Raw genomic sequence first — 23284 nt, 5'->3', positions numbered from 1 at the left:
ATTTCTTACTGCTTTTATAACGCACCCGGAAAGCCACCCGTTTTTTTATCAGTGCTACACGCATAAAACGTAGGGACGCGTCTAGTAGCTTTCATGCAACAATAGCTCCTTTGGATTATTTCCAACTAGACGACATAGGCAGTGACTAGCGATATCCTCACATAATTTTTTTTATTGCGATAGCACATTAAAGGACACTGCAGACTAATCCGTATAAAGTCCGAGTCACGATAAAATCCTATCGCACCCTATGCGCTGCATACAAAGAAGGTGCGAGAGAAGGCAGGCCAGGTTGAGCCAAAGAAAAATGATAGCTTGATTCACACCATTCTCGCGCATCTCTGATGTTGGAGGTCACGTGATCAAGCGTTCGAAAGGCACGGGGTGGGGATGTGAGCGGGCGTCTACTCCTCTAGGCCGGCCGTGGCTGCGCATGGCTGATCGCTCGACTGAGCGTATACGCGGCCCGAGACGATGCATATTGAGGGTTTTCTCCGGCGGGTGCAAGGCTGGACAAGTCGAGATGGCTGGTGGCTTCATGTACGCTGTCTTCCTGCGCACCTAATGCCTAGAGGGCACGTGATCTCAGGTTTCGAGAACGCGTTGAAATGACAGCCAGCGAGAAGCGCTCGCTCCGCTCTATTTGCGCTGTTCATCACGCCAGCATCGTGACAGCGGGTGTTCGCGGTTATGGCGAGAGAGCTGCACATCACTTCCTGTTCGTTCGCTCCCTCGGGTTATTTGCTTGCATTGACAAGAACTTCTTTTAATCAACCACATTACACAAAGCGTGATGGTGCAGTTGTCGCTTCCATATTAAGCAGGTGCGCAAGAATCAAGTCAGCCAATGTGGTTCACGCCCCCCCCCCTCGCCCACTACGATGTACAGTCGAGTGCAAAAAGTTTAAGCGCCAGAGTTGCCGCTAAACTTATTCTTTCTTCGCAGTCTAGGCATAAAGGCCGAAATCAATTTTACTTCCCACGTGACCCTGTTGGACCAGCGTTATGCGTTTATACACTTCCACGCTTCACGGCTGTGCTAGAAGAAATTTTGTGTTCTTTTTGCATATAGACCTTTGACCTTTGTCTATAGACCTTTGCACTCGACTGTACATGTCCCTCGTGAGGCCAAGCAGTGCACACGAGCATGGGGCTGTTTGCCGCAACTTCATCGATGGCTCCTGCACACTTATGTGCTTATCTTTGTTTATTAATGCAAAATTATTATCTGGCTCACGAGGTGGAAAATCCAGTGTAGTTGTCGGCATTGGCCTGACCACCGATGTTACGAAAATTCACCGAATACTCCGCTTCTCGCGACCGCGTGACACTAGTCGCTTGGTGTGTTCAAGGCGAGAACTAGAGACGCTTCGAGATCATGGCCCGCGGCACAGTCGTGGCCGAGTTGCGCTTTCCAGACGTGGTGCAAATCACTGTGGCCCCTCGTTAGCGGGAATATCCCGCTAGCCGCCCCGAAGGGCTCCTAGCCAACGTTAAATATCTCGATGCCGCCATGTCTGTCCATTAAAGAGTACTTCAGCGACCACAAAGCGCCCATCGGTTTTTTCAAACAAAGGAGCCGACACGGTCTGTACGTCCATGTTATAATGTCTAAGCGGTATATATATATATATATATATATATATATATATATATATATATATATGGACAGACGAACCCACTTGGGAGAGCGCTAAGTCACGCACCTATCCGACCTGGTAGCGGGCTAACAGGAGGGACTGCTCATCGAAACCGGATACGGAGGCTCGAACCTCAGGTGCAGTCTCAAAATCGTTTGGCATTTTCTTGTCCTTTTTTTAAAATGTGTGTGTGCGTGCGTGCGTGCGTCCGTGCGTGCGTGCGTGTGCGTGCGCGTGCGTGCGTGCGTGCGTGCGTGCGTGCGTGCGTGCGTGAGTGCGCGTGTGCGTGTGCGTGTGTGTGTGTGTGTGTGTGTGTGTGTGTGTGTGTGTGTGTGTGTGTGTGTGTGTGTGTGTGTGTGTGTGTGTGTGTGTGTGTGCGCGCGCGCGCGCGCGCTTGCGTGCTTGCGTGTGTGTGTTTACAATATCTTGAAAAAAAGAAGGCACGTCATCCGGTACCCAAGACGCATATCTACATTTGTGCATGCTGATTGAAGGCAACAAAGAAGTTTAGCACATGAGAACATAGAAGGCAGGAGAAACGCTGTCCCACTGTGTTTGTACATTCACGTTCTTTTACAGCGAAGCTGCTAGCCTCTAAGCGGTCGGCATTTTTCGTGGCCTGCTCACCCAACAAAACGGAAGCTTGAAAAAGGGTTTGTGTTTGAGTTTCCGCGTAAGAGAGCCATGTTTTCTCGTATATATTCTTATTACAATCCCGAAGCTATCAGGGCTGTAGGGTGTGTGTATGTCGTACTTTACGCTTTTTCTGACGTAACTTACTTTTAAACATTTTATACATTTAAACATCATTCAAATGATAATAGGACAGCTTCAAGTAAGAACATTAACCAAGAACTAAAAATATTACCTCGTTTTTCTTCAGCGTTATGTAGCGAATCCAGCGCCGCTCTGTTCCCATTTGTTGAGTGAGGGTGGCCATGTGAACCTTGGAGGTTTAAGTAAATAGCCCTGGCGCAAACACGCTACAAGCCACCTACCAGTGCTATGGATACACGAGTCACTGTGTTGTATGCCCATAGATAATCTTGTAATAAACAGTCTGTATTCTTTACGGGGGAATAAATAACAAAAAGATAAACGAAAATTATACATGTCCTCTATAGACCAGAACACGCTAGTCTCGCACCCAGACTAAGCGAACGCATACTCTCGCACCCGGGTTGCCCGGTCGACCGGCGCAATTTTGTACTGGGCTGCCAAAGTGTGTTCGCCGGCGACCAGTAGACATGGCAAGCGCCAGCTCTAGGGCTCCAAAGTGCGGAAATGTGCCCGTTCACACGGATCCAAAGTAGAAGAAGTCATCTGGGCATCATCGCGTCGTGTTTGGATGCCAAAACAACCAGCGGAAAAAGAGCAGGTCGCTTAGCGCTGTTTGCGAAGAGCACAACACACGTAGGGAATCGTGCCGGTGCGGCGTTTTCAGCCTGCGCCGATTTCCATCCGCAACGAAGAATGCCAAGCTGCGCCACCGGTGGATAGCTGCAGTGAATAGGAAGAACTACCAACCCAGTGAAAATGCACGAGTGAGTATTCGATCTGTGTATATTTTGGTGCCACGTTCAACTTTGCGCCCTACGAACGTAATACGTGTAACACGCAGGTTTTCTCCTAGCACTTTCTGGGCAACAAGCCTACAGAGCAGAATCCCGCGCCGGTGCTTCGCCTTGGCTTTAACAAAAAGGCAAGCCTTTTCGTGTTTTCATTCAGGCAGAGCTCCCGACGGTTAAGCGGAATAGTTGAGTTTGCGGTTAGCGATACTTGCAGCTGGTGCACGGAATGACCATTAAGCGTGAACGACAAGTTGTAGGCCTTGCTGGTGAGCGTTATTGCTAATGAAAGTAAACCGAAGTCTGCTCGTCACGTAGCATGCGTCCACAAAAACGTAAACGACGACTACTCGTCGCCGAAGGTGTTCTTGCAGCGCACCTACCTTTACGAGCTGGTGTTGCAGGTGTCATTCGTAACGAATTCATTTGAGCCTCCCGAGCTTTAAACTGCGTGCGGGCTGTTATGCGGGGCAAAGCGCAAAATATTTCCGTTCACATGGCGAGGAAAATAAGGTGCTTAATTATTCTTGTATTTTGTAACAAAATTTTCATCGTTCTCACTAGTTTTTTTTTACTGTTTTCTTTTCTAAGGGAGCGCCAACAGTATAATGGCCTCGCACAAACGAAACAGGTCTGGTACCAGGTAGCTGCAGTTGGTGGGGCTAATTTCTTGGGATGCAGGTGCAGTTGTTGTCTTGTACCAAAGGGGTCCTGATGATGCAGCTTTAAGTAGGGATGGTAATTTTACGTGCCCTGTCATGGTTTGTGCAACTGTACAACACCTGCACCTGTCATGCTCGCCCTGTTATACGGGCTCTGAATGCACATGTAGTTGAACATTATAACTACTGTAGTACCTCATTTTTCAATGAGTGCAGGTTTAGCATCATATGCTGCTTGTTCGAGTGCTGTAGGCTTTTGTTCTGAATGTTGTACTCTTAAGTGGTTGCAGGATACAATTGGCCTGGTGTATTTTCTGTTTCATTTTGAGAGGACTTTATATCTTCGCAATAGTGATGGCATGGGAAAGAACTACAGCCCTTCTTACAATAACATCTATTTTGTTTTCAATGTGCAGGTGGTGAAGGGCAGGCGTCTGCTAACCAGGCAGTCAAACGACCTCGCCAGTTGGTTGCCAAACGCGGCCAACCCAGTAGAGACCATGACAAACAAGACCAAACTGAAAGTGCAGATGACAGTGTTCTGCGTGCTTTCAAATAAATGGCATCAACACAGTACTGTAAATTCCTTCACTGGTTACGTGCCAAAAAGCTCACACGTATTCTAGCATATAGCGCGCGGTTTGTGCAAACGTAATAGCGTACCTACCCGATGTATTCGCTTCTGCAGTCTGCACAGCATGCAGTGTGGCCATTGCGGACTTGCGTGAGGTCTTGAAGTTTGATTGAATCCAGACAGCGAAAATGACAGGTTAGAAAAAACGCGAAACACGCCTTCCGCCCAGCTAAAAAGCCCAAGTTTCGCTTTCGCGCCGGGTCGCATCTCCCGGCGTGGCAGCCCAGGCCTGCTACTTCGCGGCGCTTGGGATAGATTGCGCGACCGGCGCTCATCAATATGGCGGCGCCCTTTGAATTCACGGTGTTCTGGTGTATACTGATTGTTTCATAATGAGAAAACAATCCGGACATGGAGTTAGTGCGCGAGGCGCTTGCAATGTACCGAAGTCCTCTTTTTTGTAATGGAAGAATGATTTCTACGTTATATAAGGCCCCGGTGCCCCAGAGAAGACAACAATAATCTGTGTGGGTAGCAAGGAGCGCAAAATGAAGCTGGAGTTTACCTTTATGTGGACGGAAGTGTCTACATCGTGACAGAACTCCAGCTGTAGGTGATCATGATTTAGTCAATGATTCAATATGACACGTCCTTGTCATATCAGTACGAAACATACAGGATATTTATTTAGGATGTAATCAGTGCCGACGACAGTGTTGAGGTATTTGGGTTACTGATCCACATGTATAGTTATCGTAATACCCCAATGAAGTAGTCTGTCGACGTCGATAGCCTTCGAGCAATCAAAATAGTTTAACTCATGCATTTCGCCGACGTTTGTTAATTCGACCTCATGGGTAACTCGACCTAATCTCGCGGGCACTCAAGGGTTGAATTAACGGGAGTTGATTGTAAAGGTGCGAAGTAGCCTTTTTATACTTCTGACAAATGCTGTACGTCCTTACGTCCTTCTTAGGCTACGTTGCATCGACGTGTCTAAATGCACTTGGGCACCCAAGACTCCTAGGTGTCACACTCCAATGAAATTTCTTTGGTGTTTTACATCGTCCCGTACGCCGCGCAGCGTGGGCCAGCGACAGCTGGTGTGCCTGCCCCGAGCCCTGCTTCGTGGACCCAAGATACTGGTGCTGGACGAGGCAACGTCACAGATGGACGGCGACACGGACCGCCTGATCCAGGCCACGCTGAGGGACGCCTTCGCCCAGTGCACTGTGATCGCCATTGCGCATCGCATTCACGCCGTGCTCGACTACGACAAGTGAGCGATGACGTTGCGATAATTGCCCACCGTTTTGTTTCCTATCAGCCATTTTGAAATCGAACATCGTCACAAAGTGTGCCTACGTCAATAGTGTGTATTGCGTCGCTTCGAAAAGACATACCGCGCGGTTCAAGAGAGATCTTGAGCGTACGGCAGAATCGACAGTCGCTCTCAATACATGGTTCGCGCTGACGTCAGCGTGGTCGCTACCTTTGGGTGCTAATTAGCCCGCTGAGAAGTTGCCAACAACGGAGATAACAGCGATAATCTGGTAAAAATACGGTCACCTTCAAGAAGCAATACAATGTACGCGTGATAATAGGTGAACTGACGACGTCATCGTGGTCGCCATGTTTGTGTACTAGCACAGCCAGAAGTTGCATCGGTGGTGTCACCAGCAAACAGTTATTACGTGGCCGAATCGACATTGACATACTGATGCAGTTGCAATCACTACTCCGCAGTCTGGAATTTCTGTAGCCCTCTGAGGTAACGCAAAGCAGAGAAAGCGAGGTCAGAGCTCCACGCATACAACTATTTATTTGTTGTTGTATTTTTTGTGTTTCTAAGAAGATTTTTAGTCGTTCTCATGTATTTATGGATTACCTTTCTTTGATTCGCTTAATTTAACGTGATTAAGCTTCAGTGTGTTTCGTTTGGATTTTTGCATCGAAACTTGCAAATTCGTCTCAGTTGTGCACCATGATAGAAAGTGCCGACCAAGGATTCTGCGAGAAAACCGAATTTGCTAGCGACTCCCAGTCACAGCGTGAAACTGATAAATACACTGCAGTGCTTGTTATGCCAAGTCTGAATTGCACTTTTCCGTTTTAAGGATTTCTGCGAAAGCGTCGAGAAAATTCATGTTTTTTTTTTTGACGCAACCAAGGATATACACTGTCTTGAACACGGCTGGTACGTTCCGTGGTTTCCAAGAAAATATCGCCAACAGCATATCTTCTCACACACCGTAGAAAAACTAATCGCTCCAATTTCTTTTTTTTTTCCGCTGACACTCTTTGGTCCAGTCATTATAATCTATAGTGAGCGCCGCTTCTCGCGTAAAGAGCTGCAGTATACGTGCTGCTGGTTAAAAGAACGAAATGTACGTACGGTACGCGACTCCATAAAGGCACATTGTGAAGTGGTTCACGTCGAACGCAGACAAAAGCTGAGCTAGAGCGTTGTAACAGAAGACTAGCAGCGCCGAACAGTATCATTTAGATATTTTCACGCAAATTGGGCGCTTGTTCTAGGAAGTAACCTTGCCCTCCACGACGGTCCTCTGGCAGCGAATGACACCTGCCAGTTGTCGCTACAAGAAGAAATACGCCCCTCATTGACCCCGACTGCGCCGCATGTACCACCTCGTAAATCATCGGCGAGCAACGAAGTCGCCGAAGTACCACCACACAGGTGTCGGTTCTCAACGCCAACATTCCGCACGGCTACGGTAGTGGTGCCACACCTTTGTCACGTTTATGTGATCCTCTCGTTGGCACGTGCTCTACCATGACCACTGGCGCGCATATCGCATTTATAAATGCCTTACGGTAAAATTGACTGCGCACTGCATACAAATGAATTATTTTTTGTGCGCGTTTGGCGTGCACATATGTGTACTATACTGGCAGAACTAAACGCGCCATGTTTAGGAGGAACTAATGAGCATACTTTCGTTTCTACCGTCTCTAGTTTGCGTGACGATGGCGTAATTTTGGTTCGTGCACTTTGATCAGAGTCGGCACCAACTTTAGTGACTGCATTCGTAGCACCATCACATGACACTCTCGCGTAATTGGACGTATGCTGCGTCCTACTTTACAGTGGTACTGACGCGTTTCATTCCGCAGGTATAGTGTGTCTTATGCTATGTTCAGGCTACGTTCGTAAGGCGCCGATTTTTCGTAACATACATAAGCGGAAGCGCAACAAGCGTATGCGTCTAGTTCAGACTGCGAACGTAAAGGTACCAACGTGCGCAATTCTCGCAAAAATCGTGGGTGAGAGTGTTAAAGGGTCGGCAACATTTACGACTGTTATGTTACGACCGTTGCGACACAGCCAATGACCGATAAGCTTTCGGCTTTCAACAACCGGTGACGACACTTCCATACTCCCGTCTGCAGACAGCCCCGGGCGCGGGAAGTGCCATTCCGCCATTCCGTGCGCACGATTGGCTGTGTTCGTGAAAATTTTTGCAGTGCGCCTTGCGAGACTGTTTTCAGTTCATCTGGTTTATCCGCCGAGGAAATCGATGGCCGCAGATGCGTGCTCCGAACTTCGATGAGTGGTCTCATTAGGTTTTCAAGGAAGCGGAACTGCTGGGGCGACATGCGCATGATGTTATGAAACATCGCAGCGTCACCAACTCGGAGCTTGGCGAAAAGGTTGTGAAAATCGCCATCCATGGCCCTGTCGAGAAATACTTGCCGCACCTAAACCCTTCTGCGTCGCCTTCGTCGTCTTTGGGCGATTGAATACATGACTATAAGTTTGTTTTGAGCGTGAATTTCTTAGATCTCGGCCAGCGCTCGCATGTTGGCAGGAGCCATATTGGACCACTGGTGACGTCGATTCTGCAGCTCCAAATTTGATTGGCCTGTTGTAAAAGCCGTAATTTAAGCAGCAGTAAATGTGAACAAAGGCGCCGGCTTAACTGCCGTACCGTTTTTTCCAGCCGTTACGTTCGATACGACAAAAGAGCTGTTACGCGCGTTACGACCGTAGTGTGAACATAGCATTACGAACGCGTTCACTCAGACCTGTCCTGCTTTGCATCGTTCAAGTTCGCCACAACGACTGACTCTGACTCGTGCTTGCGTTTATTTTGCCACTGTAGGATCCTTGTAATGGCGGATGGCACCGTTCTGGAGTACGGGCCGGTGAAGGAGCTACTCTATGACGTCAGTTACGCATTCCACACGATGGCCAAGAACGCCGGAGCCCTACCTTTCGACGCCCATGGCCAAGACTACGCATCGACTACTGAGCTGTGAAAATGACTAACAGCTCGCAGACGTGGGGCTGTAGACTGCCTTGGTGAAACCGTGCTTCGCTGCTGGCGTCACATCTCGCAAGATGTGATCGAAGGGCACAAACTACGCAATGCCAAAAACGCAAGCTGAAAGACTAGTTGCCTAGACCGCGCTGGAGAAGCAATCGTGACGCTGGCCTTTCGTGATATCATGCGTTCGCGAGTACGGAAGTTATCTGGACGAAAAGTTCCACAGGCCATTTATGCAGTTCCTTCACGAAGAAGCACTGCATTTTTGAATGATTTGGGAGTGTTTATATTTATCCAAAAATTTTAAATTTCTGTGGGCGCTAAATGGCGTCTTCTGTTTCGCGCACTAAATTATTATAAAGATCTCACATCTCCAAGTCGGTCGGCTCTGTTTCATGGGGAATTTCGGCTGGAAGAAAAGTTACCACTGTCATCATATTACCGCGATAACGAATGCGACTCAAAACATCAGCGCTGATGGCAGTACCTTTCTGGATCTGGGTTGATAATGAGCTAAGATGTGCTTCTAACTTTCCGCTATCCTGTATTTACCACTGGACAAACACGGTTGAGTGCGATGCAATCGTTGTAAGGAAGAGCCTTATCTATTACCTACAAGGCGTTTAGTCGCATTACAAAGAGAAAATCTGACAACCTTTAATAACAAAAGATGTGTAGATGCGCAGAATATATCGGTTGTCTACGGAAATAAATAATGACCGGGTACTTCCAATCGACGTTTATCTGCGGGGTGTCCTAACATCGGACAAAATCAAAATCCTTAGGTAAGAAAAATAACAACTGATTTCAATAGAGACTATGTAATGTGTCCATATCTCTAGCGGGCAACTTGAGAACGTTTTATGCGCATTCTTTGCGCTGAACATAGTCTTCAAAATGCGACCATTAGCACTCCATTCCTAAATCGCTATAATATGACGACATGGTTACGTGATGAACCAGCCTGAAGCTGCACGGTTAATCTGACTTCACGCATGTCGCACTAGACAGATGGAACATACATGAAAAAACGTATACCGCTTAATAAGCGGAATTTATGTGCAACGAAAGTCCTTGGCTTGCTCATCCTTCTTGGGAGCTTCTTGTCTCTGCTATTTTGTAGTATTCCTAATATCATTCCTTTTATCTTTCACTAAGTGGAACATATCACTAAGTGGAACATATTTGCAACACTATTCCAATTATCATGCGTGACGTATATGGCCCGAGTTTAAGCGTTTATTTAAACATCATTTCCTCCGATGAGCCAGTACTTTAGCTATAGCGACGACATCAGTGCTAGGTTTTTTTGACGCAGTGTGAATCACTTCACTGGCCTCACACAAAAATATTTGATAACATTGCAGCCGTTTACCAAATATCTGCCCACCAGCCGCAAAGATCGTCTGGTACAAGGAAGCGATAGCGCATAATTTGCCGCAGGTTCAGGTACTTCTCAATGGTACGTAATGAATGCGAACAAGTACAAATGGATGTTACACTTCTGAGATAGCCGATAACAAAGGTTCCTAAGGCCAAGATCGACATATGCACAAGAAAATAAACTGTTTTTCAGGGCCACACTTGAGAGTTTTGCTGTATGTATTTACTGTGTAATAAACAAATGAAGTTCAAGTTACAGGAGTCTGCGCACGGCAGCGTCGCTAGAACATTCTGGGGTCCCAAAGATGAGAGTCATGGATTACATGCGGTCACTAGGTTCCACCTGCTTTAGGGCAAGTCAGTGACGGTCTTCTGGGAGACCACGGCTGCTGCTTTGGCGAGTGTTCTTGGGTGCAACTAGTCATGAATTAGGCTGTTTTGAGGACAATGTTACGAAAGTACTTGGAAGGAACCTGTCACCAAGCCGGGTGACCTTCACCTGCTTCCGTGCACTGAGGAGCCCCCTTCAACACAGAACTACGCACTTAAACTAGCACTTCTATGTGATTGTGTTCCACGGCGTATTTCACTGTTAAAAAGGGAAGCTGAAGAGTCTGTCGAATTCAATAAGACGCTCATATACGGATGCGGGAACCTTATAAACCATGTAGGTCAAATTTGGTTTTTTTTTTTCAAATAGGAGCGACGTAATCATCTGTTGAAATTGCGCTGTAGCTCCGCCCCCCGTCGAATGCCGCGCGCTGCTGCTGACGCTGACGATCCGAGCGGAGACCGGAAACCGCGGTGTTGTAACGTCAACTTTAGTGTTTTGCTCCTTCGCAGCCGGCGCGACCGTGCCTGACCGTGCTTGTTTCTGCGTGCGTGCCGTCGTAATCTGCTTCGATCGACCCTGCATTTCTTTGTTGGTGCGTCTGTGTGTATGTAGAGTGGTGGTCAACGTGCGCAGCATCAACTGATGTGGTGGGCCGATCATGCCGTCTTTCTGTGCAGCCTACGGTTGCACGAACACCAGCGGCCGCGACGATGTTGCCTTCCATTGCTTCCCACAAGACAAGAAGCTTTTAAGGAAGTGGGAGGCTGCTGTAAAGCGAAAGAATTTCAAGCCCTCAAGAACAACACTGCTGTGCTCCAACCACTTCCGTGACGACGATTATCACTAGAATTTCCACTAGCAGGCTTTCTAAACGCAGCGCGAAAAGATCGGAGCAACGAAAACAAAGACGGCACGAGTGTGCACTGACTGATGATAAGTGGTGTTGGAAGGCCTTATGAATACACGAACTCGCCCAAATCTGGATTTTGATTTACTGCGAGCTCCTTCATGTTAGCACGCTGAACGGAAGGTACTACGTGCATGTTTATTTCCCGCCCTCGACGCAGGTTTCGTCGCAAAGCGCCGCCAATTTTCTATTTGCACGTGTGTTGTAAAACAGCCTGCACGCAGCAACCATAACGCAGTGCAAATGTAGAGTTTGCATGTGCTGGAAAGCCGGCGCACGCCAGGACGCTACGCTCCCCCCGTCTCTCGCGCACAGCGAGAAACCGACCGTCTCACGTAGCCGACGGAATTCGCCGCCTTTACGACTTCGGTTACGAGTAGTGTGCGGATGGCGCACAGATGAAGGTCACTACACGTACTGCATGAACCGGGAAGCTTTTCACACGTTTGAACCGTCTTTGTAGGTTGCCGACAGCTTTGGACAGCGCACAAATGCCGACGATCGCATCCCCGCTTACGTTCCACGAAGAGGCATGCAGGAACCCAACACTGCAGTTGTTTGACCGGAAACGAGCTCACTAGATCGGCGAAAGATCGGCGAGATCACTAGATCGCTTTGCAAAAAACATACTCACCAAAGAGCATTTCCAACACAAGGAGATCCCAAGACTTTGCTTTCGTTCTCGTCGAAAGCACTGCTCGCACCAGCATCGTTTGCTTCTTCGAGAGGCTGGCTCTTTGCAATCGGCTCGTACATGCAGGGAGCAACGCGGAACTCTTCAGAAAAACGCAGTCTCTCTAAATTTTCTATTACCTCTTAATTTTCCCTTATGGCACCAAACTACCTGGCACCGCGCTTCATGTGGAGCGGCAGCGGTCGGTCGCTAAAGTTGACGTCACGGGTCGCTCGACCAATCACAGGCGGAAACGAGACGCGCGAGCTGGGCGTGTCCGCTGCTGCACTTTTCGTCGAAATAAAACATATTTGCGCTTTCTTTCGCGCAATTTCGATACGATATTCGAATTCGGAGGGTTGAAAGCCATTATGTACACATGTTCACTCATTTTTTCTGGAAAACCTTTCAGCTTCCCTTTAACAGTGAAATACGCCGTGGAAAACAATCACATAGAAGTGCTAGTTTAAGTGCGTCGTTCTGTGTTGAAGTGGGCTCCTCAGTGCACGAAAGCAGGTGAAGGTCACCCGGCTTGGTGACAGGTTCCTTCCAAGTACTTTCGTAACATTGTCCTCAAAACAGCCTAATTCATGACTAGTTGCACCCAAGAACACTCGCCAAAGCAGCAGCCGTGGTCTCCCAGAAGACCGTCACTGACTTGCCCTAAAGCAGGTGGAATCTAGTGACCGCATGTAATCCATGACTCTCATCTTTGGGACCCCAGAATGTTCTAGCGACGCTGCCGTGCGCAGACTCCTGTAACTTGAACTTCATTTGTTTATTACACAGTAAATACATACAGCAAAACTCTCAAGTGTGGCCCTGAAAAACAGTTTATTTTCTTGTGCATATGTCGATCTTGGCCTTAGGAACCTTTGTTATTGGCTATCTCAGAAGTGTAACATCCATTTGTACTTGTTCGCATTCATTACATACCATTGAGAAGTACCTGAACCTGCGGCAAATTATGCGCTATCGCTTCCTTGTACCAGACGATCTTTGCGACTGGTGGGCAGATATTTGGTAAACGGCTGCAATGTTATCAAATATTTCTGTGTGAGGTCAGTGAAGTGATTCACACTGCGTCGAAAAAACCTAGCACTGATGTCGTCGCTATAGCTAAAGTACTGGCTCATCGGAGGAAATGATGTTTAAATAAACGCTTAAACTCGGGCCATATACGTCACGCATGATAATTGGAATAGTGTTGCAAATATGTTCCACTTAGTGATATGTTCCACTTAGTGAAAGATAAAAGGAATGATATTAGGAATACTACAGAATAGCAGTCAAACTAGTCTGGTTTTCTGCTCTATTGGGCAACAAAGGAGTGGAGCTCATTTCGAGAGCCCTCTCTGCAGCGCACCGAAGCTAACCTAAACGAGCATGGCGCCCGAGATAGGGGGTGGCATATACCCTCGCGACCTCTGGTCCCAAGAGACATGTAAGAAGACGCTGCTTCAGTAGCAGCAGCGTACGTTCTTATTCGCTGGCTGATGGAGGGTGAAAGTGGGGGTAGCAATTTAAGCTGATGAAAAAATGTTATCCTAGGTTAGATATGTTTTCCTTGACTGAATCTTTTCTTCCCAGAGATGAAACATGAAACAATATTACAAAACTACACTCGACCAGTCCATTAAACGTGACGTTTCCTTTCATATTTTCTTCTTGTGTCCCTCACCCACATATTTAACAGCGCACCATTGAAAACAGCCTTCCAAGTGCGCGATCAATCGGTGGCCTAAAAGGCTACAAGGCTTGGTCACCCGACACTCCAACTAAAACTTTGGGTCTTTCTCCGATATTGTTTCAGCATTATCGTAATCTTTATTTTTTTATGGAGCTCTAGTGTTTCGGAAATGCGCGCAAGTAGTTTGAAACAATTGTTTTATGCACAATAAGTCGCGTAATACGTGACAAGTCTGTACTTTCACTAGCGGAAGGTCTACCTGATTCAGGTCAACCAGAAAAGAGCTTCCTACACTACTGGCAGGTCAACTCCCCTCGTGTACTTCGGAAACCACGCGTTTTGAGCATCCGAGAGGTCGCTGTTGAAGTGCCCACAGATGGCGAGCGGCATTTCTCGTTCTCCAGCGTTATCGCAGCAGGTTGTGAACCCGGGCTTGTCGTAGGGTATCGAGCACGTATACATGAATCGCTGCATCGTCTCTTGGGTGACCTCGACGTTGGTGTAGACGGCGGCGACGGCGATATCTTGGCCGTTGTACGTGACGTGGCCCATGCAGACGCCTGTGATACCGTTTGTGCACTACTACAACGTTACCACCTGGTGACAGGCGTGGAGTGATGACTTAGATCGTGAAGTGACCCAAGAGAACGTATTTGTACAGGACGAGGCCGTTGTCCCTGGACTTTAGTCGCTGGCTGTATACCCCAACGTGTTCCAACCTGCTTAAGTGGGTGGGTTTGTCCCTCCACCTTTCCTAGATTGTGCTGAAGGCCGTCCCGTAAATGACCGAGTCTCCGTCGAGGTCCTTGCACGTTGATGGCAGCGATGATTACAGACTTCTGAAAGTTGTGTTTCTTCACTAACTCCAGAGTCCGCTCCATGATCGTGTGCAGCCTGTGCTTGGCGTGTCGAGTCCTTTCATCGTCCAGATGGCAGTAGGCACACTCAGCCACGGAGTGGCAATTGAACTCTCCCCTATAACACTGGTCATATACAAGCCGTCGAGGCCGGTTACCCGGGACAACACCGCGTGCATGAACTTCAATGAGCGTTTGTGATTGTACTGGTACGCGATTATCTTGCACGTGGTGCGCTGTAGATTTGCGAATTGTGGTTGCATTTGCGAGCACGAGATGAAATTGCATCGTGCCGCAGGAAACGTTCGGCCTGCCAATGACCGCCGTAGTGTTAGTACCCTGTCCGGCGGGCACCCAGTTCAGGTGGACGCAGATGGTGTGTGGCGTATGTGCTGTGTGCGGATGTGTCTCATGCGCATCTGTTGTGCCTTGGCCCTCGACACGATGCCGACAGCGAGCGACGGGTCCTGCAGCCAGAATCACAAGGTAGAGTCGTTATAATCGCGCTGGACCTACTCGAGCGTGTCCATGTTACCGTTAATCGAGCCATCAGTGACGTCAGTGATAGCCGTGATCATCTAAAGTTTTCTCGCGCATCGTGACAGGTCTGCAGGCACACCCGCCATGTCACTGGTGTTCATTAGGGCCACCTTCGCACGCGCTGGTGGAGGACCCCCGGCGTCTCGCACCCAACGATCCAACGCAACGGACCCAACAATCTCCGAGCGTGAAAGAAACCCGAGAATACACGCGGAAGCGCCGCGCGACTCGCCGCTCGAGGCACTTTCCGTGTATTAACGTTCTTCTTTCACACTCGGAAAAGCGCTTTTGTTTAAATTGTAGCGTTTTACGTGCCAAAACCACTTCCTCATTATGAGGCACGCCGTAGAGGAGAACTCCTGAATCTTCGACCACCTGGGGTTCTTTAACGACCACTTAAAGTACACCGGTGTGTTCGCCCCCATCGAACTGCGGCCGCAGTGGCCGGGATTCGATCCCGCGAAAACACTTGTCCAGCACGTATTGAGCAAAAGCAAGCTGTATCGGGAGTTCCTCGTGTTGCTCTACAATGTTCTCATTGACACTTTCAGCTGACTATAATATTTGAGAAGATATTCAATTAGGACTAATTATGTAATTTGGCAGAATGCAAAAAATAATCTCTGAGTGTCTCAAAGCGATGACAAACAACACTACCTTTGTCGAGCTACGTGGCACATGCGTATACTTAAATCTTCGTGCACGGTAGTTTGGACACCTTGTACACCGGGCTGGTTTACTGATGATCAACAACTTCCAGCAGACAACAGCGGGGCAACGATACGCATTGAAGAATGATAGTGGGTTTGCAGGTGCGTTCGAGAATGTGCAAGCGCTTCTACTAGCGACCCTCGCGCAAGCACACCAGACACGCCTGCCTAATTTGCTTTTAAGATTGTTGATGACGTTCAAGAAAAATTAATAAGCTCTAAAAAACGTTTACACCTATTTCCGAGCGCTACTTCGCTCGCAAATCTGTCCGTCCGTCCGTCCCTCTGTAAGGCGTTAAACGACGCGCATCATCATCATCAACATGTGGTCCTACGGAGTATACATGGGAATGCCTTATGACTACGTATGACTATTGAGATTTATGACTATGACTACATATGGTGAGTACTGAAGAGGTATCAAGAATCATTCAGGTTAATGAAAGATCAATATGACTGTTTACGATGAAATTAAGCGTAGTTAGTGATGATTAATTCAGGTTATATAAGAATGGTGAGGCTAATGAAGATTAGTTTAGGTTTGAAAATTGGCCAAATCAAGAATCACTTAGGGTAAATATTTAAGCCTAATCAATGTTAACTAATGTTACTTCAGAATATATTTAAGGCTAGCATTGGCTCTCTAACGATAAATTAATTAAGCATGATCAGGATTCCTTAAGGGTAGTTAATATTGCATGGGTCTAGTTAAAATAATTGTGATTACCCTAATTTTGCCAAGTAATATTAATCCTGATTAACATGGTTCACCAATCAGGCACTACCAATAGATCATTGCAATACTTACAGCACGTTGTATCATGCTCAATACACTGAGCTGTGGTGTGCGTAATTCGGCCACTAAATCAATCGTTTGTTGCATGAGTTTAAGACGATCGACTAGATATAATGCGTACGCACTACCTGAAAAGTCCCACTATAGGGAGTATTAAATTGAACTTTAGGCGAATCTTGCTACGATTGATTGATTGAAAAGTTTAATATTCCACCGAGCTGGGGTGCCCGCCTCTTAACCTATACGTAGGCAGGGGGGGGGGGGGGGGTGAGAACGAAGCAGTCCCCGCGCGTTGAGGACGGTGAGTCTTCACAGCCTCAACGGCCAGGCGGATTGGACGACGCTGGTCGTCTTCAGACTCGCTCTGGAGCAAGGCCTCCCGGGCTTCCGTACTGTCAATGTTTTCCTTGGCCCCTGGGGAGCTAGCACACTTCCATATTATGTGGTCTAGCGTATCTTTTTGCTTACAAATTTCGCAGAGGGCGTCATTATAGTCTATCGCCTGTGTTAAGTATAATAACGTAAAATAACGTATAATAATGTATAATTGTTTCCCTGGAGGCGCCGCCAAATGCGAGCATCCTCCAGAGAGAGGGACCGATGCGGAGGCGGAAAGATTCTTCTTTCGGCTTTGTAATGATCTACAATTTCCTTGTACGTGATGATGCTATTTTTGATCCTTGAAACTGACTGCTCTAGAGTTGCCCGGTGGTATAGTGCTCGGGCGAGCTCGTGAGCGGCTTTGTTGCTTGCAACTTCTTCATGAGCCGGATTACAAAAAAAAAGTTATGTCTCTCCTGGGAGTGCTTTTGAGTAGATAAATCTTGCTACGAGCGCAGTCATTACGACAGCAATAGTCTAAGGAAAAAATGACTGTGGCTTAGCTAAGGTTAAGCCCAGGATTCGAAGCATACTAGCCTTTATTTTAACGCGAGAGCGTTAAGGAGCTCGTGTCGCAGAAAAGCCGGTGTCGTCGGTGTCGGTGTCTGCGGCTTTGCACTTCATGAATAAATCGTTGTCGCGCCGAACGCTGCGTTGTTCGACGCTCACCGCGTCCGATGCGGGGGGCGACGCCGCGAGCGACGGCGCGAGTTGGAGCCTCGTTTCTCCTCTGTCGTGACGTCACGGTGTCACGTGGTATTGAAGGCGACACCGCCGCGCCTGAGGAGCTGGGTTGAGCTCTCGTAATATGGTTCGTATAAAAAAAAAACCACATAGCGTAGAAGGGCGGCATCGCCAATAATAAATGTTCACAAAATCATAGTTTCCGCTTGTGTGTGAGCTCGCGGCATATGCTGGGGAAACTACACCGTTGAAATGTTAAACATGTAATAGGTTTAAAATATTAAGGCAATGGGAAAAATATGTCTTTGCTAACTATTGCGCCTTTATGCGCCTTGCGGTATAAGTTATACAGAGCAAGCACAAGCCGGCTGAAAGATCTTTTCCACGAAGTTATCATCTGTTGCCTCACTTATCCACAGTTGTTCCAACAAACGAACATTGATCCTATTCACTCGGAGAATGACACCTGCATGTCTTCAAGAAATATGTTTTTCTGTGTGTGTTCGGCAGATCTAGCTAAATTGATAGGTTAGATAACTTTCGTATACTGATCTGGCGGCTGTAAATTTTAGTTCAGACCTTAATATTGTTTTTCAAAGCATCATATACATGCACCTATAGCTTGAGATCGTTTCTGTAGCTTCTGTCATGCGTTAAAATCACACAATCATTTTTACCAGGATTCAGATAACGGGCAGCTTGTGAATCAGAGCCTGCTTCCTCAAAACGGCATGCGAAAGAAGAATTACGTAGACCCCGCCAACTTTGGGAACGAATTGTATATGTGAGATATATTGCAGACATCGGCATATGTAGCCTCGTATGAGATTCCGTAAAGTATTACCACATGGCTGAACGTCTCTGCATTAAATGATAATGATAATCATTATAATAAGGCCACAGATACAGTGCATGTCGCGAGTCTGTTTGTTGACAACGGCAATAGGACGGCGACGATGACCGGCTGTACACGGCTGAAATAACTTAATTACAACAAATAAATGCTAATCATGACGCTGTGGGAACTCAGGCCCACATTTTTTTATTCACAGTGCACCGTCTCCTGTCATTGCAGATTTTGACATGACATGATTTTTGCGCTGGCCACACTTGACATGAAGTTTTTCATTGAGTGAAAAATCGTGTCATAAAATTTTAAAGAGACATTAAAAAGCAACACGAAATCTTTTTAGCCATGGTCGGTCGGTTTAGCCATTGAAAGCGAAACTTTCCGTATATTGAATCAATCAATCAAACAATTGTTGTTTGTGACCCATATAACGACGTGTTATTTTTATGCAATTAGGAACTTAGAGCCCTTTCAAGGGTTGTAGCAAGGATCCATTATTTTACATAATTGACTGCAATTTTTCTGGTGAAACCTAAGCGGCAATACGCCAGCACGACGTCATTGAGTCCTATGTGTTTTCTCGGGCTTGGGTCGTATTTGCGCATTATAGGTTGAAAAAGCTTCCCAGGTTGACTCTTGGATTCCTTGGAACTCTAACTGAATATTGCCATCGTCAACGTCAACATCATGTGCATCATCACCCTTTGCCTCTTTCTGCCAATTGCAGGAAGAGGTGTCTGCCAGCGATCTCCAATCAACTTTGTCACGCGCCTGCTGAGAGCACCTCATGCTGGCATAATTTTTAATTTCATCACAACTTCGGTCACACAGAATTCAGCCCAATTGTAAAATTGAACTTCTCAGTTTGTTTCCCCAATAAATGTCTTTCTTATCAATATCATGCGTGGTAAGCATAGTTGAGCTTATCGTTCAAGTTACTAAATTTGAAACACGTCACCCGCAAGCAACTGTAAAACAAAAAAAAATGTTAGCAGTATTTTCTTTTTTTTAATGCGAGGATAAATGCCTAAGGGCATACAAGGGTATGGGATGGGGGTGAACAAGAATGATTAAATGAATGAAAATAGGTTTGCTGACCTAATGAAGTCCAAAAGGGATCGATAATGCGGTCCCTGCGTCCAAGCAGTGTAATGGCTCAGATTATGCGGCGAGAGTCCCGCTGCTGCGAGGTGCAGGAGCCTCGTCGGTTTCAGAGCAGGGCAAACCCACAGCAGGTGGTGGATGTCGGCTTCAACGTTTGGCGACTTGCAGAATGGGCACTCAGGACGAGGATATAGCGGGCGAAAGTGCGGCCACTTCCTAGTCACGGCAGGAGTGAGGGCAACCCCGACCCGGATCCTCCGAAGCGCAACCTCCTCTGCACGGGTAAGACCGCGGGGAAGGTTTACCGCACACGGAGGTATGAGAGCACGTGTGCGGCGCCAGAGGTGCTCCTTTCTTGTTAAAAGGAGGGTGGCATCGTCTAGGTGAAAGAGTTGAGGCGGTGACGATGGAGAGGTCGTTAGACGGGTCGCAGAATCCGCACGGCTTTGGAAGCTTAGAAGGTCGCGTGGGATCCACTCGACAGATATTGACTGCGGGATGCGTGCCGCCAGAAGATGGATCTGTTGGCATATGTCAGGGCTGCGACTGACGCGTCGCAGAAGCCGCGTCGCCTGGAGAGCATCAGTGCGGGTGACGATGCGGGCCGTGGGGACCAAGGGAAAGGCGGCCACAGAGCACAACGCTTCTCGGACAGCAAGGAGCTCAGCACAAAAGGAGGAAGGAGGTTCTTGGACTTGAAACCGGGTCGTCTTATTAAGGGCCGGTGCGCATGGGCAATAAATTGCAGCGGTTGTTTCACAGCCCTTAATGGTTGCATCAACGTAAAGGATGATGGAGCCAAGCGGCAGGTGGGCATCTTGATCTACAATTCGGTCACGAAGCGATGCCGCCGCGTGAGTTGATGTCGGGCGATGTATATCAGTTGGCTTGTTGTCACTCAGCTGTACAAAACTCCAGGGAGGAAGAACTGGCGATGGTGGTGGTAGAAGCGAGTTCGAGAAAGCGTAAGCCCTGAGAGCACTCGTTGCGTGTGAAAGGCTGGCCTTAAGCCTGCGAGCATCACGCCGCTGCTGCACCAGCTCATCTAGTGTGTTGAGCTGCGCATTTTCTTGGAGAGCTACGATCGGGGTGATACGGGGAAGGCAAGTGATGACCCTCATTGCCTCGCGATTAACAGCCTCAAGGCGATCCCATTGTGCCCTCGTCAAATGCTGGAATTGGGCTTGATAAATAAGGCGTGGTTGCACTACCGCCTTTACCAATTGTCGCACAACATATGAGCTGGCGCCGCCCATTTTAGGAGCAATGCGCCTAATCAGACCCAACGTTTGAATTGCCTGCTTTTTAGCGCTGGAGAGCCAAGCAGTTCCGGTTCCCGACTCGTGTACCGTCAGACCCAGAATTTTTATAGTTGAACATTGTTGAAGAGGGGTCCCGGATAGATGAAGACGAATGGGTGTTGCAGAGAGTTTACGCCGGCCCCAGCGATTGGCGACTGACATGTAAGCAGATTTGCTGACGGAAAGCCTAAGGCCGACCGAAGAAGCGTAAGTCGCCGTGATATCTAAAGCTGATTGAAGGGCAGCGGCTTGAGTCAGCAGGTCGTGATGAGTGCTCCATACCGTGATGTCATCAGCGTACAACAAGAACTTTATGTCGGGTACATCGTGCAAGCGCCATGCAAGCGGGATGAAAGCAATATTGAATAATGTGGGTGATAATACAGATCCCTGGGGTACGCCACGAAGAGGGACAAATGAGCCGACGGCGTCACCACTGAGGCGAATTGCAAAATGTCGGTCTTCAAGGAAAGATTTGACAAAATTCCGTACTCTGGGGGGAAAATGCAGCATGTCAATTGAAGCCAAGATGGCAGCATGACTGATGTTATCATACGCCTTTTCGACGTCCATAGCGAGGACAGTACGGACACTGTGGCTACGAGTTGACGATAAAACCGAGGATGCCAAGACAGCCAGCCCATCTTCAGTACCTATGGATGGACGGAAGCCAATTTGAGCAGGGTGGTAGAAACCGTGGTGCTCTAGCCACCACGACATTCGTGTGGCAAGCATTTTCTCAGCAAGCTTGCACAACGTTGACGTTAGGGAAATGGGTCGGAAGTTGCCAAGGTCAGTCGGCGGCTTGCTTGGTTTCGGAATCGGGATCACAATAGCTGACTTCCAGCCTGGAGGGACAACGCCATCTAGCCATACCTTGTTAATGGTGTGGAGGAGTTGAGGCAGCACAGCGGAGCTCAGGTTCTTGTAGGCCTCATAAGTAATAGAGTCTGGACCTGGTGCTGTCTTGCGACTGGTACCATCGATCGCTGCAAGCAACTCAGGCATGGTGAAAGAGCTTGCAATCCCCTCGGAGTCTGCCGTAAATGGTAACCTGTCGATATGTGTCGGAATGCCTGCCAAGGAAGCACCATTGGCTGTTTGAGGCAACACGTCGTACTGCGGGAAGAACCTCCGGGCTGCTTCTCTGGCGAAATCATCCGGCGACAAGCCAGAAGCGAAGCAGGCTGTGGCTGCCGCGTCTGGACGGCTACCACCGTGTTCCATGGCGCGGAAGGTTCGCCAGAGGGAAGCATTCGATGTCTTGGATGAATACCGTTCACACCACGTATGCCAGTGCCTCCGCGAGAGGTCGCGTTCATATCTGCGGGCTTTAGCAGTAAGGAAATTCAGTCTTGTACGTGCTTGTGCAGAAGTGGGGTCTCGGGATGCTGCCAGCTCAGCTTGTCTGCGAGCAGCCCACAAGTTGAGCAGGCCGATATTCGGTGCCGGTCTATTGACGTCTACCCAGCTGATGGTTGTGGCTTCATTGAGCGCGCTTTGTATGCGGTCAGCAAGTAGTGATGACGAGTCCACAGAGGTGTCTTGGAGAACGGCGCGAAATTTGTCCCTATTGACCACAGAACACTTGCGGCGCAATCGGCGGGCCTGCGACGGATGAAGGCCGATGATGATAGGGTGGTGGTCACTACCCCAGCAGTCGGGCTCCAGGTGCCAAGTAGGAGTGCCGGGACACGACCACCACGTAAGATCCGGTGCGTATGCTGTACGTCGAGCTTGAGGCACAGCTCGCGTTGCTGAATCGGGATGGTTCAGTAGTACAAACAACGCATCCGCGAAGGCGTCCCGCACACGCCTACCTCGAGGGCTAGAAGTAGGGTACCCCCAATCTGGGTGAGGGGCGTTGAAATCACCACCAACTAAAATAGGACACGCTGGGTATTGGCGACGGACATTCACTAACCAGCCCAGATTAATTCTTGAAGCAGAGCCACCGGCTGGTCTTATGTAGTATGACACTACCACAACAGTTGTCTTGGGTAACTTCACAGCTACTGCCACTACCTCCTGATATGAGTTACACCAGTTTTCAAGAGAAAGGCAGACCTGAGGATAGCGCGTATCAACATACACTGCCGCCTTTCCTGGAGGGGCAGCTGTGTGCACGCGACGGTCACTCATCGAAGGAGACACGTATCCACTGAAGCCCGGAATGGCAGGCAAGGCGTTGGTCTCCTGTAGTAACAGGGCCCACACCTGCAGCTTGTTCATACGTAGACGGGATTTAAGCTCCCCCACTTTCGTGGAGAGCCCTCTACAGTTCCACTGAAGCACGCCACAAACACCTGTGCCCGCCATTTTGATTACGAGTCCAGGTGTT

At 48.3% G+C, this 23284-nt stretch overlaps 2 protein-coding genes across 2 annotated transcripts in view; one reads left to right on the top strand and one right to left on the bottom strand.

The window, feature by feature from the left end:
- LOC139047030 (phospholipid-transporting ATPase ABCA3-like) overlaps positions 1–23284 on the bottom strand; it is a 177823-nt gene that overhangs the window by 76455 nt on the left and 78084 nt on the right. The window lies entirely within an intron of this gene.
- On the top strand, positions 1743–10316 carry LOC139061145 (ATP-binding cassette sub-family C member 2-like). The gene is made up of 3 exons (XM_070540766.1): positions 1743–1777; positions 5529–5723; positions 8569–10316. The coding sequence occupies exons 2-3, from the start codon at positions 5614–5616 to the stop codon at positions 8723–8725; spliced, it is 267 nt and encodes an 88-aa protein (XP_070396867.1). The 5' UTR covers positions 1743–1777; positions 5529–5613; the 3' UTR covers positions 8726–10316.

Source organism: Dermacentor albipictus, chromosome 6, assembly GCF_038994185.2.
Source record: "Dermacentor albipictus isolate Rhodes 1998 colony chromosome 6, USDA_Dalb.pri_finalv2, whole genome shotgun sequence".
Lineage (NCBI taxonomy): Eukaryota > Metazoa > Arthropoda > Arachnida > Ixodida > Ixodidae > Dermacentor > Dermacentor albipictus.
The sequence above is the reverse complement of the archived record's forward strand: the minus strand, read 5'-3'. Positions and strand labels throughout refer to the sequence as shown.